Genomic DNA, 18,877 nt, shown 5'->3' with positions numbered 1-18,877 from the left:
ATTCACAAACTCACCACATCATTATGTAATGAAAATACATCATATTCAAAAATACGATTTGATGCGACAAACTCAAATGATCCGATTCCCAAAATATGTTCCGTAAAAAAAGACTGATGTTAATGGTCTATTGGGCATGAATATATGAAGTGTTCTCTTTCTACTCCATCTCCAATGCACAACCTAGATATAAAATTCCAGTATCTAAGCTTTCTTCACCATAAGAAATTCAGTTCAAGATTTAACATTGCTTGTCTGAAGCACTAACGAAAGGATATTATAGGCATCAAGATTCTAATTACAATCTTAGCTCAAAGTCACCATGTATTGAGCTATTCAACACCTAGAACACAACTAGTAAAAGGTACTTTGATGATATAATTTATGAATTCCAAGAACCAGTCCAACAAAAAAGCAAAGTACCAACTTCTATACTTGTGGGCCACATAATATTACAGCAAAAATCAACCCCAGGTCATACTGGGGAGAGATAGAAGGGTAAGACATGGTGAAGTCCGGAAGAATGCTTATCTATTCATTCAACCTTTGGTTCTCATAATTGTGATGCTTCCTTTCCCTCCTTCCGTGCGAATTTTTGTTTTTCCAACAACCGGCTTCCCAGAGAAAGCTGAAGTGGGGTAAGAAACGACAGGATCTTCAGTACCTTGCTCAGATTTTGAAGGAGGTGGTGTACGGATCCGCTGGTTTATCTCTTTCAAAGTTACGTCTCCATGGGCCCCACTGGGTTTAATGAAGGCAAATGGATAGGCAACCGAAACAGCCAACTTAGTTGGAGTACTTATGAAAGATTTCCTACCTATGCAGGCAAAACAGAGTCCGAACCAGTTAGTTTCTATTTTTATTATTTCATAGTGCATATCTACATTGATCCCAGGCATAACAATCTTGCAGCACTTGATAGATGATGTTGTAACCTCAAGCTCAAGTACATGAAAAGAACAATAATTTTGAGACCGTAGTGTTTACCATCTCTCATAACCTATATTTATTTTTTTTATTTTTTACCATGATGGGCATGGCTCTCGCAACAAAAGATTATGGGACCATATCCAAATGTCTCCAGAGAATGGTTGCGACATTGACATGGAGAAAATATAACTAGTATAAAGCGGATCCATAGATCTTTTGACAACAATAAACACCAGCAACAAACAAAGATTGAGAATGGAGAAAAACCTTTAAAAACAATTTTTTGAGGAGTTTGAGTAACAGTCTTCTGAACCATGTTAGCTTCATACTCGGGTGGCATGTCGCACAACTCTACAAGATAAAACTAACTAAAATGTATCAACACTGATGCTGCATGCAGGAAGTATAGAAAGAAAATCATGAAGAAACAATAGTAAATAATATACAAAGCAAAAACAATCACATGTACCTGTGATATCGAACAGTTCAGATGCCCCAGAAAAATTCCTGAGCCTCACATGGTAAAGAAATCAGATTGATGTAATTTAGTGGTTACACTAAAAAGATAAAAGTCCAAAGAACCATACAAATAATCATGGTTGAAATCCATCTCAGTATCATTTAAGCATTCTGCAATCCACTCTTCAGATGATTGATCCAGGCTCTCATTAGTGAAGGCAGATGCATTTCCTGAGATATATTGCATTTCAATTAAAAAATAACAAGAAAAAAAAAATAGTGCATAATCATATTGGTGAAGAATAATCAGAGATACAAACCCGAAGGTCCAGAATCCCAAGGTGATGATTCAGGAAAAAACTCCTCGAGTGAATCCTCCCTCTCCTAAACATAGAAAAACAACAATGTTGATGATAGTTCAGAACAATATCCATGTCAAAGGTGAATCTCTGTTCTAGCATTTGGATGCCATGACACTGGTATTGTCATGCATTTGGAATTAATCTTAGTTCCAAAACGCATTTTGGTTCCAGAGATGCCAAATTGTGAAATTCATCGAAAAAATAATTAGAGATCAAGAAGGCACGAAGACATAATGGGCTAAAGCCTGGAGGCAAGTTCTTGATATACTTGACAGCAATAACATCTTTATTTCATGATTCAGATAATTCACACTGCTACATGACATAGATACCAAACAGGAAGTGCGATGCAATATTATCTGGATAATAGCCTTTTCTAATTGAGAGCATTGATATTCTATTGAAATATAATTATGAATACACAAACATTTTTAAGCATCATCAATGACGTCTAATACATGCAGTTGAGATTATTCCACATCATACAAAACAGAATGCATAATATGGCTTTGGACCATGCAAGATAATTTTGATATGACAGTGCAAACAAGAGTTATCCAACACTTACATGTGATTTTAGGAATGCATATGACCTCTCTTCACTGAAATGGGAAGGATCCATTGGTTGGCTGTTGAACTGTAGCATCCTGCGCCTCTTTGCTTGTGAAGAAGTCTCTCTACATTCTTCTGGTTCCTTGTTCATATTCCCTGAAACGCACACTTCCAAGTTATCATGACAAAGAAACGACACTAGCCACTGAACTGCACGAATAAGCAAGATTATGTCAAAGAATATTGGGAAAGAAAAGGACGGTGGAAGAAAAAAAAGCATACCACCATGAGCAACATGGTAAGCCAATTCCCCGCAATCCTTGACAGGGGTTGTTTCATCGAACATGTAGGAATGATCTTCTTTGTTCTGGGGCACTCCATTCCATAGGCATTCAGATATATCTGCGCAAAAAAACATTATCCACACAGACATCACGCACTTAATTCAAGTACACCACTTGATGAGAAAACTAAGAACCAGAATGAGTACTTACCGCAATTGGGATCCTTTTGGAGACAATGTTCCTCTCTGCGCCAATCCCATGACTCACTACTACAGTTTCACACAATGAAGGAAACAAACCCATCTTCAGACATTTCTAAAGCTAAACAAAGTAAACGTAAAACCGCAAAAATTCAAGTTCATCCAGTGCCAATGTGGAAAATTTTCATAATGCGGTCAAGAACCTCAGGCTCCAAATTACATTTAATGATAGTTGGTAATGTCTACATTGATAACCTTTTCCATTTAAGGGTTAAAAGAGAATGCAATTAGACAAGTACAATGGCAACATTGGAAAACCGTTCGGCCTAAAAATACTCAATCAGTAAACAGAAAAAGTAAAATGGAAGCATTGGATCTGGTCTAATTCTAGAGTCCGGAAAGAACATCAAATAAAGACTGAAGGGATGCGTGCGTAATCTGGATCTAAATACAGACAGAGTGCTGGATTAAAAGGGATCATAATCAGCAATATCATCCAACAGATAAACACAGAAAAAGCAAAAGGAAAAAGTGGAGAAAATAATTATGACCCACCAATTAAATCAGAGCCCACATACTCATTGTAAGTTATAACCTTAAAAATAAACCAAACAGCCCAAAAAACGCGAATATAAGTATAAAGGATAAATCAATCAAAGACGATTTTGCTGAGATGAAGAAACCCATCTAAAAAAAATAACCAGCATTCCACTCAAAAAACAAAATTAAGAAAAAAAACACAATAAAAATCTACATTTCCATGACAAAACCAGGGAGTGAGGTGAAGAAAGATTTACTTGTCATTTCTGCAATCCATTACTATAACAGCGGCTACCAAACCAAAAACCAGAGAGTCCTTCTACCTAAGCACCATAAGAAGTAGCCGTTACTAAGCGATCGATTAGCTCACACGCTCACAACACTCTCTATATATAAATTATCTGCTGTCTATCGTTTCAGGCAGTCCACAGTCGCACTGTCTGCTGCTTGAGATTGTGCTGTTTGGTGACCGAGAAATAGAGCCGGCTGTGTCTTTTTCTCTCCCACTATCTATATATACACGACTGTCTCTCGTTCTCTCCCTTATTTTTGGGTTTTATTTTTCACTTTTTCACTTCAAATATCGAAAAGAGGGAGGGGGAGGCTCACGCACACAGAAATTCGAAGGAATGAAGAAGGAACGGTGAGGTCCATGGCCACGACCAGTACACATCACGCTTTTACTCCCTGGGACCCACCCCTGGCTCCCGTTACTATATATATAATTTGTTTTTGTTAAGAGATCCCTTTACTTCAATTTATTTTTCATTTCTACCCCTTTTGATTAAAAAATAAATCCTCCCATTTTTGTTTTAGGAAATGTCTCCCAATAAGTTTACGAATTTTACGCTAAAAATGAGGCGATTTTATTCCTTATCTAGTTAAAATGTAGCCTATTAAGATATTATTGATTTTTTTGTATCTGGACAGTGGAAAGGACCCACCCCCTCTTTGTAATTCTCATTAATATATATTATAAGCTTGATTAGAAAAAAAAAAGATATTATTGACTTAATTTTTTTATAAATGAGATAAGATGAATTGAGATAGAAGTTAAAAATTAAATAAAATATTATTATAATAAATTTTAATATTATTTTTATTTTAAAATTTGAAAAAATTAATTATTTATTTTATTTTATTTAAAATTTTTAAAAAATTATAATAATTAAATAAAATAGAATGAAATAAGAATGATAATGAAAACAAACTAGACATAATTTGTCTTTTCTGAATTTTAGAATCCGAGGCGGATGTCATTAGCTTTTAACCGTAAATATTGTCTTCCATGCACCACATGTTCTAGATACAGATAAATACCTAAAGTGGGATCCACAACACTAATTATTGAGTCTATAAATTGTAAATAAATGTTTCAAAAGCCAATTTATTTGTTTTTCTCTCGTTCTAAGTCTTTATAATTCTTATAAGAATGTTAGAAGATCCAAATGATACGTCAACATATTATTGTTGAGATTTTAACTCTGCTAAAATTCGTTCCAAGCCTCAAATTTCTTCTTTTGAAATCAATACTTCATTCATTCATTCATTGACAACTAGGTTAGCATTTGTTTGAGGTAGGTTGATTTCAGACAGTATTATTGTAACTAATGACGCATTGCACACCATGAATAGCAGATTATCAGGAAAATCAGGTTATATGACCCTAAAACTTGATATGAGTAAGACATATGATCGTGTTGAATGGAATTTCTTAAGAACAAAAATGAAAAAAATGGGATTCAATCAAAGATGGATTGAACTGGTAATGAAGTGCGTTGAGTATGTTACTTATACTATACTTATCAATGGTAATCCTTAGGGGTGTTCAACCAGGCCCAGTTCGGAACCCAGATAACCAGATTTCCGGTTACGGGTTCTGGCCCAAATTAAATCCGGACTGCAACCTATATTATGAAAACCGGGTATATGCGGTTCAGATCCGATATGAAAAGCGGGTTTCCTTTTAAAACACCGGGTACCGGGTTCGTATAAAGTAGAAAATGAAACCCTACCCATCATCTATCGCCCGACGCCTTTCTCCCATCCCTCTAGGTCATTCCGCCTCTCTCTCTCTCTCTCTCTCTCTCTCTCTCTCTCTCTCTCAATTGAAGAAACCCTAGCCTCCCTCCCTCACTGCCGTCGGCCGATCGAAGAAAAGATAGCCCTGCTTTCCTCCCTCAGTGCTGATCGAAGAAACCCTAGCCTCCCTCCCTCACTGCCAGTCGAAGAAACCCCGTCATCCTGTGACCCATCATCGTCGTCGCCAACTCGCTATCATCCTCGACCTCAAGGTTTGTTCTCTGTGATTTGGGTATGTTTTAGATTTGAGTATGTTTTATTACGATAAGAAAAAGGTATGAATCGAACTTTTTGAACCAGGGAAAAAAAAATTTATTCGTAACATTTGTGTAGAAAATGAAAAGGGGAAGAACCTTTGGTAGATCTGGGTTTCTTTTGTTATTTTATTAAACATGTATAAAGTATATGCCGTTATTTTGATTGATCTGGATTTTTTTTTTTTTTGTTGAACATGGGTATAAAGTATATCATCTTTAGAGATCTGTGATGATTTTGTAATAGAGGGGCCGAATGTTGTGTTTTTGTATATGATTTAAATCCTCATCTGTCAAATGCATTTAGGAGATCTACCTACTTTATATGTTTTTTGTTTAGTTGGTTTTCAGCTATTGTACTTAATGGTGGGGCAGTACATGAGTTGCTAGTTCTCATAGCTTGAAAGACATAATTTTTCCATAATCTAGTTTCTAGTTCTCTTATATGTAAACAGTAGCAAGTTTTAAGACTTGAGGATCTACTAGTTTTAAGACTTGGGCACAGCTGCTCAGACAGACAAAGACTACAAGGAGCCACCCCCAGCTCCTTTGTTTGAGCCAGGGGAGCTTTCCTCATGGTCCTTCTATAGGGCTGGAATTACAAAGTTCGTGGCTACCTTCTTGCTCCTCTACATCACCATCTTGACTGTTATGGGTGTGGGCAAGTCTGAAAAGTGTAAAAGTGTGGGTATCCAAGGAATTGCTTGGGCTTTTGGTGGTATGATCTTTGCCCTTGTTTACTGCACGGCTGGTATCTCAGGTTAGCTTTCCCAACTCTCCTTTTAATGGGTTTTTCCTGCTATGTGTAATGTGAGTCTGACTTTCTTCAAGCTGCTATGGACTTTTTCTTGGAGAAAGGCCATGGAGCTAAATGTTTTCAAGGAAGATGTTTAGTAACCAAATATTTGTGCTTGTTTTGCAATAGGTGGACACATCAATCCTGCTGTGACCTTTGGACTCCTCTTGGCAAGGAAACTCTCTCTCACAAGAGCTCTATTCTACATCATCATGCAGTGCCTTGGAGCCATATGTGGGGAAATTAAATTACTGATTTTGTAATTCATATATTGTAATTTAGTATTTTGTAATGTCATGTATAAATAACAAATAATATAATATGTAGTGGATTGTATTGTAATGCATGCATACTTGCATAGATGAATATTGAATTTTTTTTTTTATTTTACATGCATTTTTATTGGAGGCAAATTAAGTGGAATTTTGATACAGGAGTTGATATTTTTCAACCTCTAAAGTGTATAATTAAATTTATTCTTCTGTTTTTTATAAAAAAATTAGAGCTACATGTGAAAATATTAGATATAAATTTAGGCTTTTATATGGGTTAAAAAAAAAAAAGACTCGGGTTCAATCCGGAACCCGGATCTATCCGGGTTTCGGCCCGTTTATGACCCGGGTTAACTCAGTCCAGGTTCCGGCTCGGATTTGAAATTCGGATTCCGATTTGGGTCTACCCGGATTCCTGAGTTGGAACTCGGATGAACATACCTAGTAATCCTCAATGCTTATTCAAACCCCCTAGAGGAATTAGGCAATGTCATCCTGTATCACCTTACCTATTCATTGTATGTGTTGAAGAATTAAGCTTTCTACTGAATCGTGTTTAAAAATTAAGAGCAATCTCAGGATCCCTTTAGCTTGAAGAAATATTCACATTAGGCATCTCTTTTTTGCATATGACATTTTACTCTTTTGTAAAGCCAATTCATACAGTTTAGACAAAAGTTGAGTATGGAGAAAACTTTAATACAATTTCGGAGGAAGACCTCGAGAGACACAAAAAATCATATTGAGCATTGCAGGCATAAGATCTACATTATCATATGAAAGTTCCTTGCCCTTGTTGGCAAATATTGAGCAAGTTCCTTCATAAGCATCTTGGACAAAGTTTGACAAAGGATAAGCAACTACAAAATGAAATTTTTCAATCAAGTTGGGAAAGAAATCATACTCAAAGTAGTATTGCAATCCTTACCCACTTACAGTATGGGAGTGTTCAAGCTTCCAGCATGTCTGTTAAGAGATATAAAAAGAGTAATGCACAACTATCGGTGGGGTCAACAAGAGAATGAAAGAAAAATCCATTGGATCTCTTGAAGCAAAATGGGAAAATCCAAACAAGCTGGTGGTCTTGGGTTTAGTGACTTGAAAAGCTTTAATCTAATTATGTTAGCTAAACAATGATGGAAATTGATTAAGAACCTCAATTCCTTAGCAGCTCAAGTGTTAAAATAGAAATAGTTTCCTAAGCAGTCATTTTTTCAAGCCAAGTTTTGCGATAGACTATCATTCATGTGGAGAAGTATTTTAGCAGCAAGTCACTTATTGAACAAACGAACATTTTGGATAATAGGGAATGGTGAGTAGACTCTAATATGGCGAGACAAGTGGATTCCAAAACGTACTTTATTCAATATACAAAGCGCAATTAGAATTTTGGATAAAGAAGTAAAAGTGAAAGAGCGAATCAATTATGATGCAAAATGTTGGAGGACCTCTTTCATTGATGATATTTTTCCAAATGAAGAAGCTGAGATCATAAAGCATATTCCTATTAGCCGTTGCAATAAGCCTAACAAGATAATTTGGAAAGGAACCTCGAAAGGATAGTTCATAGTGAGAAGTGCTTACCGTATGCAAAAAGAAATGCTAGATCAACTCAAGGGGTAGACATCATGTAGTAGAAATTATACGAGTTTATGGTCAATCATATGAGAATTGAAAATATCTCGGGCAGATAAAGTTTTTGTTTTCGGAAAGTCTATCACGAAGCTATCCCAACAAACTTAAATCTCTCTAAAAGGAAAGTCTTAGAAGAATCAGTAGCTCATGTCCTGTGGAGATGTACAACAGCACAAGATATATGGAGCTAGTGTTCCAAGAAAATTTAAAATAGTCACGTCAGTAAGAATTCATTTTTGGAAATCTTGGAGGTAATGTGTGAAAGCTCTGAGCAAGAAGAATTGGAGGAGATAGCAGTGATTGTAAAAAGGATGTGGCAGAGAGGAAATAGATTTGTTTTCCAAGCTGACTTCATTCATCCAAACCTAGTGGTGAAACAATCAAAAGATATGTTGTAGAATCTAAAAGAAACACATTACCAAAGCACAAGCAGATCAGAGTCAGTTAGTAGCATACCTCAGAAATGGGATCCTCTACTACAGAATTCTATTAAGATAAATTGAGATGTTGCTATTGATAAAGTTTGATGCAAAATATGAATTGAGATCGTTACTCTTGACTAGGAAGGTAAAGTTCTGGCCATAATGAGAATGAACAAATACTTGTTCCTTGATCCTCTACTTGCAGAAGCCTTTGGTGCTCTCCATGCTATACTTTTTGCTCTTGATTTGGGTCTAATGAGAATTATACTTGAGAGGGACTCACTATAGGTGATTCAAACCATTACAAAGGAAGAGGAAGTTTGGACAAGTACATGGATGGTGATCAGTGACATTAAGCAAAAGATTAAGAACTTCCCTAAGTGGACTTTGAACCATATCCGAAGAGAGATCAACGTAGTAGCCCATACTTCCTGAAGTGGACTGCCCTTCATGCATTATTTCCTTGTTATAAATGATTTGATCAATAAAACATTCTTAATTTTTTTTTTTTAAAAGGTTAGGAGTTTGAAATTTTATTGACATGATAATTCCTTTGGAGCCAATTCAATGTCTAATGTGGTATGGTAGTGTCTTTTTGTTTAGCATTAGGTATTCATAAATTAAGTCTAGGCTAATTTAGGAGTGCATAGACTTTTGATAAAAATTATCTTGCAAGTACATTGTAGATAATTTAATAGATAATTAATCCAATAATTTTAAGATTGTGAATGCATAGTGACTATTCAAATCCAATACATCCAAATTATAATGCTCACTCCAAAGTCCTTTCTAACTATCAGGCTATCCCATAGATTGATTTGGCATGGTAATTGTCGAATGCTTTTTTAATATATTGGGGGAGGGGGGTCGAACTCATGATTTCCATTTTGGAGATGTGGGTATTGTGCCATCAAGCCAATGCCATTGGCGTAATTGTCGAATGCTTGATTGGTTGAGAGAGTAATATTTGAGAAATTAGAGGTGACAAGTAGTTTTGGAAGCCATTGTCGATAATAATATGTTGGATTTCTTTGAAAACCAATGGGGAACTCAAGTGGGGCATACCGGATGTTGATAAACATTAAACACTTGCATTGGATTAAAGATTTGAAACTTCACTTGCATAAATAATTTCCGCTTAGCCAATTCAGCATTTGGTGTATTAATTACCCAATATGAATGGGATCATAGAGTATATCCAATACATTAATCGAGATAACTAATATTATATACCTCTATTTTAAAAAAAAAAAAAATTGTGAGATTTAGATTCAACATATAATGAACAATTAAGCAAATATTATCTAATAAGGCTTCTTTAAATTCTCATTTCTAAATATTATATTACTCTATTTTTCTTAAATGAGATATATCTCGAGCTCTTTTATTGGATCAATCTTCTTTTTTATATCGATCCTTATAGAATATGTTTTAAAATATATTTGAGAGTATATTTTCTAAATCTCATATATATTTTTATTTTTATTTTTAGAATCAACATCAATATATTTATTAAAAAGACTCCATCAAATGAGGAAAAGAATATAAGATGGATAATTATCAATCTCAATAGAATCATCCTCTAACCACTACAAGAGAAACGAATTTTTGCGATCAAAATTTTACAATCAAAATGACTATTTCTAATAAAAATGAGTACGTTTTTGTCGGAAATAATCCTCTTGGCTAAACAATGAGATTATCCATCTCATAGAATCATCCTCTAACTCTAAAGAGTTCTTGGTTAAAAAATGAACCACAACATTCACTTCTCTTCTAACATGCCTAACAAACCATTGATAAAATTGTATAAGCATATTTTTCACATCTGTAATAATCAGACCTACACCATTACAATAAAAATCATGTTGCTTGATGCTATTAATAACCTGGAGAGTCACTTTCCAAGATAATCCTTTTTATGTCCAACTCACTATAAAAAACAATTGTTGCTTGTAGTCTTGTAGAGCACCAAAAGCTTCCGCCATTGCAAAAATCAGGTTGCACTCTATTTATAGCCAAAACATTACCATCACCATCTCTTACTATAATACCAATACCAACATTTCCTAAAGATTTATTAATCGTGGCATCCCAATTAATCTTTAATAATTCACCTATAGGAGGTTCCCATCTGCTCATCAAATCCTCTGTATCAATTGTTGTTATCTTGCCTGAATTTGTTGGAGTTTCCTTATAATCCACAAGTTGCTGCTTTGACTAATGCATCACCAAATTTGGATGAGGAAAATTGTTGTTGAAAATAAAATCATTTCTTCTATGCCAAAGTCTGTTTACCGTCACAACTACTTCTTTCATATGTTCTTCATCAACAATATTATACATAGTAACAAATAAATAAATCCTTACAATTAGTTGCCGTCAAATAATTTTTTTTTGAAAATTCTTTGAATGAAGATACCATACATCCAAACATATATTGTATTTTCTTCTTCTTGTAAACACAGTGGACAATTTAGTGACTCTATTATTTTTCTTTTAAAGAGATTTAAATTAGTGGGTAAGGCCTCTAAGCAAGCTCTCTATAGAAAAACTTTTGCAACGTTTGAAATTTTTAACTTGCAAATTCTGTTCCAAACAGCTTCCTTGCAATTTGAAATTGACGATAGGCCTTTATCTCGATCCAATATCTCATTTTGTAAATAATATTCACTTTTTACAGTAAAATTATCACTTGTTGTACATCTCCATATTATCATATCTGAACAATTTGAAATACCATTATGTATTTTCTTTAACTCTTATTTGACCAGTGAGTCCTCTCTCTCTAACTCTTAGGCCTTGTTTGACTACACAGTTCAAATGAGATGAGATGAGATTTTTGTTAAAAGTTAAATAAAATATTATTATAATATAATTATGGAATATGTTTTTTATTTTAAAATTTGAAAAAGTTGAATTATTTATTATATTTTGTATTGAAATTTAATAAAGTTCTAATAATGAGATAAGATGAGATAGTTTGGTATTTGATGTCCAAACCAGGCCTTAGTTTCTATAATATATTTTTAAATTTATTTGATAGCTTCGAAATGTTTGGTATCTTGGTTGTTTTAATCTTTCTTGTATCTCTAATTCTTATTGCCATAAGATAGTGAAGTGTTTGGATGTGTATGACTTAGTAATCGAGCTAAATGTGTATAGGAAAAAAAAAATTCCAATAATTACTCGAGTAAAAAATGTTTATAATTATCCGCTTTACCAGTCTCCAAAACAACAAGCACCAGTTATGCGCTTATTTCTGAATGATAGTACTTAGTGAGTTAAAGTTATCATGTAATTTGTATAACGTACATGCTAATTAGTCAAAAAAGAATAGAAAATCATTTTTTTTTTCAATTACATCTATTCTTTCTCAATGAAATAGGTAAATCTACTATGTGGTAAAGTCTTGTTGGCAATGTATAAAGCACCTTCATAGTGAGTTTCGGAATTAAACTTCAAGAGACAACTATTGTATTTCTTTTATATATTTATTTAGGCTTTTTTGAAACTTTAGGGGTCATGGTCCCTTAGTTTCCATAGAGAGCAAATCAGTGGGAGGAGCCCTAAAAGCCTACTGCTTGCAAGAATGAATAATAAAATGACAAAATTTTAACGCAACAGAACCTGCATCAAAATTGTAAACCCATTTAACAAAGATGAGAATCGTAATACTCTATTCATGGATTTACAATATTTTCGAAGACTAACATAACTTTGTTTTATATAAAATATTGTTATTTAGGAAGGTAGAAATAAATCACTAAATTTTCTCAACTTTAGCTTATGCCTAAAACAAGTAATGCAAAGCCAATTAGTAAAAACTTTTTAAAAAATAGAAGGTTGTCACTTAAAATTCAAATCTCTTCCTAATAATACAGTTTCAATGTGTTAAATTTGTTTTAGCTACTAACCTTGCAAAGGTTTATGGGGTTGATTTTGAGACTCATTGGAAGTGTTCATGCAATTACCAAAATCAGAAAAATTGAGAATGTCATTGTGAGAGGGAGCTCTAAGATCTAAAAAGTCTCTAGTAAAACTTTCATCACCACGACTCTTACCAGTTTAATAATTCACTACTATGGTTTGGTGATTCATTTTCAAGATTTTCTAATTCTAATGGCTTTTACAGCCCATGAGTGGTGCAAATGAACTTATTAAGTATAGCCACTTTACACCCCTTAAATACCCCTACACAATCAAAATAGTGGTTGAACTCTTCCTCAAGTATGTATTTAATTATCACGGATTACCAATATCTATCTGATTGAGATAGTACATTCACAAGTAAGTTTTGGCAAGAAGTTTTCACCCTCCAAGGGGTTTAGCCGAACATTTGCACTGCTTACCAGCCACAAACTAATGGGTAGACATAATCAGTTAACAAGTCCCCAGAGAATTATCTAAGGTGTTTCACAAGTGATAGTACTAAGGACTAGTCTTATTGTGTACCCCTAACCGAATGGCAATACAATTCCATCCAATATCTATTAACCAAGCTTACCCCTCTACAGGTACCACTGTATCCACCACAAAGACTCATCTGCTATGTGCTTGGAACTACTCACTTGGAGGATGTGGAAGCTAGCCTTCGAACCATAAACCAAATTTTACAGATCTTGAGTCACAACCTACATAAAGTAAAAGAAAGAATAAAGAAGTATACATATCTAAGAAGGAAGGAACATGAATATGAGACTGGAGACTGGGTGTACCTATGACTTCAACCTTACTGATAGATCTTAGTGGTCCACCACCGCAACCTCAAGCTCGCACCTCAGTATTTTGGGCCCTTCAAGATTCTGCAAAAAATAAGTGTCATTGCTCACAGACTCGATCTACCACCATTATCAAGAATAAATCATACTTTTCATATTTCTCAACTAAAAAAAAAAAAAGGCTAGGATCCAAGTTTACTCTGGTGCCAGCACCACCACCGATGGACAACATGGGAGTCTTGAAACTGAACCCTGAAGAAACACAATGGCATTAAGTATCAAAAGCAAATGACCGGACAAGGGCGGAGCTTTTAGTTCGATGGTAGGGACAAGAACCCTGTGAAGCAACATGGGAGGAGCTCTCTCAGTTCAAGGATGCTTATCTACACCTTGAGGGCAAGGTGCTCCGAAGGGAAGGGTCTGTTAAAGGATCGATCATGTAGTGCAAAGTGAAGAAGTGTCGGGAAGTGAAATGTACTTGGTGATGGAATTAGGCCCATGGACTGTGAGGCCATTGGGCCTACAATTATCCTTTTACTTTTACGTTTTTGTTTATAGACTATTTTGTTAGATCCTTGATTGTAATAGTTAGTGGGCTTAGGCCCGTAGCATTAGTTTGCTTTGCAAAATTTGTAATATCCATGGTTTTTGTTAGCTAGGCCCATTATGTGGGTAAATATGTCAAGAGTCTAAAACTATATGTATTGAGCAATTTCTACTATGCAAAATTTATCCAAAAAGTACTAGAATATTTTATTTTCTCTTCTTCTTTCTGGAGGTCCTCACCCTCGAAGTGAGAATTGCATTTTTCATATTTGTTTCATTGAATTATAAACACACCCAATTTACAAAATAAAATATTAACCCACATTTGTATTTAAATAGCTTCATATATCACGTTGCTCTCCTAAATGCTTATGAATTTATTATTCCTAGGACACACCTCCTTTTATATGTATTGATGCCTGCATCATTTCACCCCAAATTTGTTTAAGGAAATTGGCATTGATTTCTCTAAACTTGTAGTTAAAATATAGCTACAAAGGTCATATTAGCTAGTTTATGTAACGCACTTCCTATATATCACACATTAGATAATGTATAAGCATAGCTAAATTATAAAATAATATTTTTAATATCTTTTTTTTTTTAATTTCCTTCTTTAGCATCTATCGGCCATAGTTTTAAAATCAAATTTTCATATTTGTGATTCTTTTAAGAATCTTTTTATTTACTATTATTTATTTTAATTGTAATTTTTATTTAACTATCTTCTCATCTAAGAGTGGTTTTAATTCTATGTTAAAACTAGATTATTATCTAATGATATTCAACTATTGAACATAAATAAAGAAATTCGACTTTTTTCCCAATTAATTATAAAGCCACAAACTACAATATAATATGTTTTATCTATAATGTAAAACGTAATATAATATGCTTTAGCTAAAGCTATAGTATCTCAAGACTCGTCTATTTATCTGAGTACCCTAGCAAACTAGTTTTAGCCGACATTTGAGTAATTCAAAGCAAGTAAATCATGTGAAATTAATTTTTTTTAGAACATCTCAATAGCTAGAATTAAGCTATAATAATTTATATGATCAGTTATCAATAGTTGAATCATGTTACATTAACTTTGATAATTTTAGGTGAAAATATATAACTTTCTGCATAAATTTTTAAAATGTGACATACAACCTGAGAATCAATTCCATGGAGTTAACCCCTAGGGGTTGGCTAAGTGTTAAAAGCCTTGGTCTTGGTGGTATACTCTCTAAAGTTTAAGATTCAAATTTCATTGAATGATAACAATTTCTATGGGCTATCAGACTTAGGGATTTTCATATTTAATTATTCGATGTGCACTTGTAGGAAACTCATTGTCGAGGCCTGTGCACTTTCGAGATTAGTCAGGACGTTGTTCCCGAACACCCGGTGCCTAGAAAACAAATTTCATTGAGTTTGATACGGATGTTGGTACTCAAAACTATTGGTTCTTTTGTTTTTTATGGGAAATATTTCAACTGTGAATGATAAATACAGAAAAAACCTAGATTACAAGCCAAACTATGCATCTGTTGGAGGCCCGCACATAAATTTCTTTGTGACAAGCATTGTCTTAACTTCGATAAACTATTTAATGACAAAACTTTTTGAGATGCGAGAATCTATAATAATAAAGATGCTCATGTAGGTTTGTCTGAGAAGATACCACTCTATATAAATAGAGATATCCATCCCCCATCCTCCAAAAGAATAGAGGGTATCCCAACCCTCATCCTCCAAAGGAGGAGAGGGGAAAACCAACCCCTATCCTTCAAAGGAGGAGTGTGAGACACTAACCCCATTCCTCCACAGAAGGAGAGAGACCAATAGTCTATTTCTATTTATTTTACTTAAACACAAAATACAACAAACAATACAACAGAAATACAAGAAATACCAGAAAAATAGAAATACAATAAAACAAAAACTAGAAAATATATAAAAATTTGAGAAAACACTGAGCAAGGAGGCTGTAGTGGAGTGTGAAGGACATGCACCATACTAGGAGTGTGCCAGACCATTGATCTTGGAGCTACCGATGTCTTTAGCCCTAGAGACGTCGCGTGTGGCAATAGTAGTGCCCTTCTGTGTGGTGGCGTGGGAAGGCCATGCGTGCGCTTTGACCTGCACTTGTGGGTCACGCGCCAGTTCTTTTGACAAAACTTTTGATAGTCTGAAAGATCAGCAGCTTAGGAACCCTATAGTGGAGAGTGTGGTGGTCACAGGCCAACGGAAAATATCAAAACGCCACTTCTCCATGCTTTGACTAAAAAGACTAAAATAGAACCAAAACACAAAATACAAAAAATTTTATGGGATGAGGGACAGTAGCGGGGAGAAGGGAGTAAGGAGCTCCCTCTTGAAATTGTTTTTAGTTTGGGTGGGTTTCTAGAGAGAAAATAGAGTTTCTCTCTCTAGAAGTGTCTAGGGCAGCTCCCTTTTTTTTTAAGATTTATATGAGATTTATATGATATTTTAAATTAAAAAAACTACTAATTTTAAGATTTATATGAGATTTTATATCTAAAGAAATTATTGCAAATGCAATAAAAATGACATATATGAAATTTAAAATAGTAATTGAGATTTAAATAAATTCTCCAATAAATTTACTAATAATATAGGGAATCTTCGTCCATATTTGTTTGCATGTTATAATTAAGAAAAATACTATATAATAAACCCTTGTTCTATTGTATTAATGTGCTATTATCTATAAATTGCTAACTTTGTTATTTGGAATATCAAAATTTTAATTCAATAGTCAAGGAGCAAAAGCAAATTGCCACAGCATGGTAAGAATAAGATAGGATTATTGTATATAAAATAACTTAGATTTGTGTTGACATTAAGAATGATAATTCTATAATTCCAAAAAAAATTATAATCCTACTGCTTTTTTATAATTACTAGCAGTGGTTCAATGTGCGATGCACGTTTACCCAGTTAGATGAAAAAAAAAAAGTTATACTAAAATATATAAATCTTCTATAGAAGCAAATAATATCACAAAAAAAAAATTAAGAAATATAATTATCATATCTAATATGGAAGAATGTTGTGTCTATTCTTTAGTAAATATATAAGATAAATTGCATGTAGAGATAGAAATGAGAAAGTAAAGATGCATGATAATTAGATTGTATTCATAAAGTATTATGTTACTGAGTGGAAAGTTAAAACAGATTAGAAATTAGTATAAGTTGATGAATAGGTAAACTACAAGAATTCATATTATAGTTCTTCCTGACAACAACATATATACCACACAAATCTTTTTTTAAGTGGACATAATGTTTTTTTTTCTCAGGTTGAGGATAATTTATATTTGGAACTTATGTTGTTGTTTCAATGACTAGATGGATGGATAGGACGTTAAATCTCTTATGTCATTGTTGTTGGAATTCATCTAATTTTGCACAAAGATGTATGATCCATATTTTTTTTAATGCTTGCGCCACAATAGTTTGCAAATACAGCTTGTTTATTTATCAAAAAAAAAAAAATTTGCAAATACAGTAAATGTTCGTGCATGAAATAAATTTAGAGTTTTAGGATTAAATATTTTATCTAAAATTTATGTCATAATTTCATACACATAAAAGACAATATATTAGTGAGTTGAAATTATATTTTATGAAATAATTATAATAGATTTTAGTATAGGAGAATAATAAAAATAGACAAAAGGAGAATCGAAATGTTGCTTTCAAAATTTCACTTCACAATTCGTTACCTATACGAAACACTAAATGTTATTAAATTTTTAGGAAAGTGTGCTGTAGCATTCTAATCAATTTTTAAATCATACTAAGATTAATAGAAGTAATATTGTTTAAAACTCATAACATATTTTTTAATTTTATATTTAAAGTATAACATAATAATTTTATCAAAATGTGACAAAATAAAAAGAATGGAAATGTTAATTTTATAAAATAGAGTTCATAATACTTAAAATCCCTTGAGTATTTTCTATAAAAATATAGTTTTTGGACTAGAGTTTTTATTTAATCTAAAATTAAACCTAAATTAAATGTCAAGCCCAACCCCACTTAAAACAACATCACAATTTCTAAAATAAATAAATTAAGCATTTTACAACAATTAAGCCCAACATAGAATTTAGTCTAATTAAAATCAATCGTAGCCCAACCTAAGATAACTTATTGATTTTTGTAACAACCCTTCTTTCCGTTATTCCCTTTTCCTTTCCTAATTGTTGAATAACAAAACAGATTCGCCCAATATATAAAATAAAAGCTCCAATGGCTTTTGCTACTATAACCTTTCCGACCATGATTTTTCCTTTTTTTCTCCTAGGCATTTCACCTTGAAATAAAAATAAGAAATTGTATGGATAGTGATACTAGATATTAAAAAAAACATATTAAATAAAAACACAAAGTTGTAAATCTAAATGGATAAAAAAAATCATGCATATATGTTTAGAATAAATTCCATTTTGAGAGAGTTGAAAAATCACTATTTCATTGAATAGTTCTATACATATGCCCTTTCTCAAGACATTTCTTTAGACCAGAAATTATTCGTGTATATATTTCATAAAAATGTGAAATCAAAATAGGTAATAATATAGCTAAAAGGCATGGAAATAAGGGTATTATTTCCAAAATTTTGCTTAGACAAGATATGCCTTATTTGCAAGATGCCCAAGCCCCTCAAGGGAATCTAAAATACCATCTCAAAAACTCTTCAACCATGGCTTAAATACTAAGGGACATATATGTAATAATATCAAAAGAATCTTCCAATAGAAGAGTTACACATCAAAGAACTTAAGGGCAATTGTGTAAAA

General features: G+C 33.3%; 2 protein-coding genes across 2 annotated transcripts; one reads left to right on the top strand and one right to left on the bottom strand.

Moving 5' to 3' along the window:
• Window positions 1-251: 251 nt before the first annotated feature.
• LOC122303685 (protein XRI1-like) lies at window positions 252-3,957 on the bottom strand. Its single transcript, XM_043115574.1, has 9 exons — window positions 3,585-3,957; window positions 2,798-2,856; window positions 2,586-2,705; window positions 2,320-2,459; window positions 1,710-1,773; window positions 1,518-1,620; window positions 1,400-1,437; window positions 1,198-1,281; window positions 252-817 (listed from the first exon to the last, which is right to left on the bottom strand). Exons 1-9 carry the CDS (start codon window positions 3,602-3,604, stop codon window positions 540-542), a joined length of 906 nt encoding a protein of 301 aa, XP_042971508.1. The 5' UTR covers window positions 3,605-3,957; the 3' UTR covers window positions 252-539.
• A 997-nt stretch (window positions 3,958-4,954) lies between these two features.
• On the top strand, window positions 4,955-6,802 carry LOC122304592 (probable aquaporin PIP-type pTOM75). The gene is made up of 3 exons (XM_043116852.1): window positions 4,955-5,138; window positions 6,157-6,423; window positions 6,589-6,802. The coding sequence occupies exons 1-3, from the start codon at window positions 4,955-4,957 to the stop codon at window positions 6,720-6,722; spliced, it is 585 nt and encodes a 194-aa protein (XP_042972786.1). The 3' UTR covers window positions 6,723-6,802.
• Window positions 6,803-18,877: the final 12,075 nt, after the last annotated feature.

This window comes from Carya illinoinensis, chromosome 3 (assembly GCF_018687715.1).
Source record: "Carya illinoinensis cultivar Pawnee chromosome 3, C.illinoinensisPawnee_v1, whole genome shotgun sequence".
Classification (NCBI taxonomy): Eukaryota; Viridiplantae; Streptophyta; class Magnoliopsida; order Fagales; family Juglandaceae; genus Carya; species Carya illinoinensis.
This window is presented reverse-complemented; position numbering and strand designations above follow the sequence as displayed.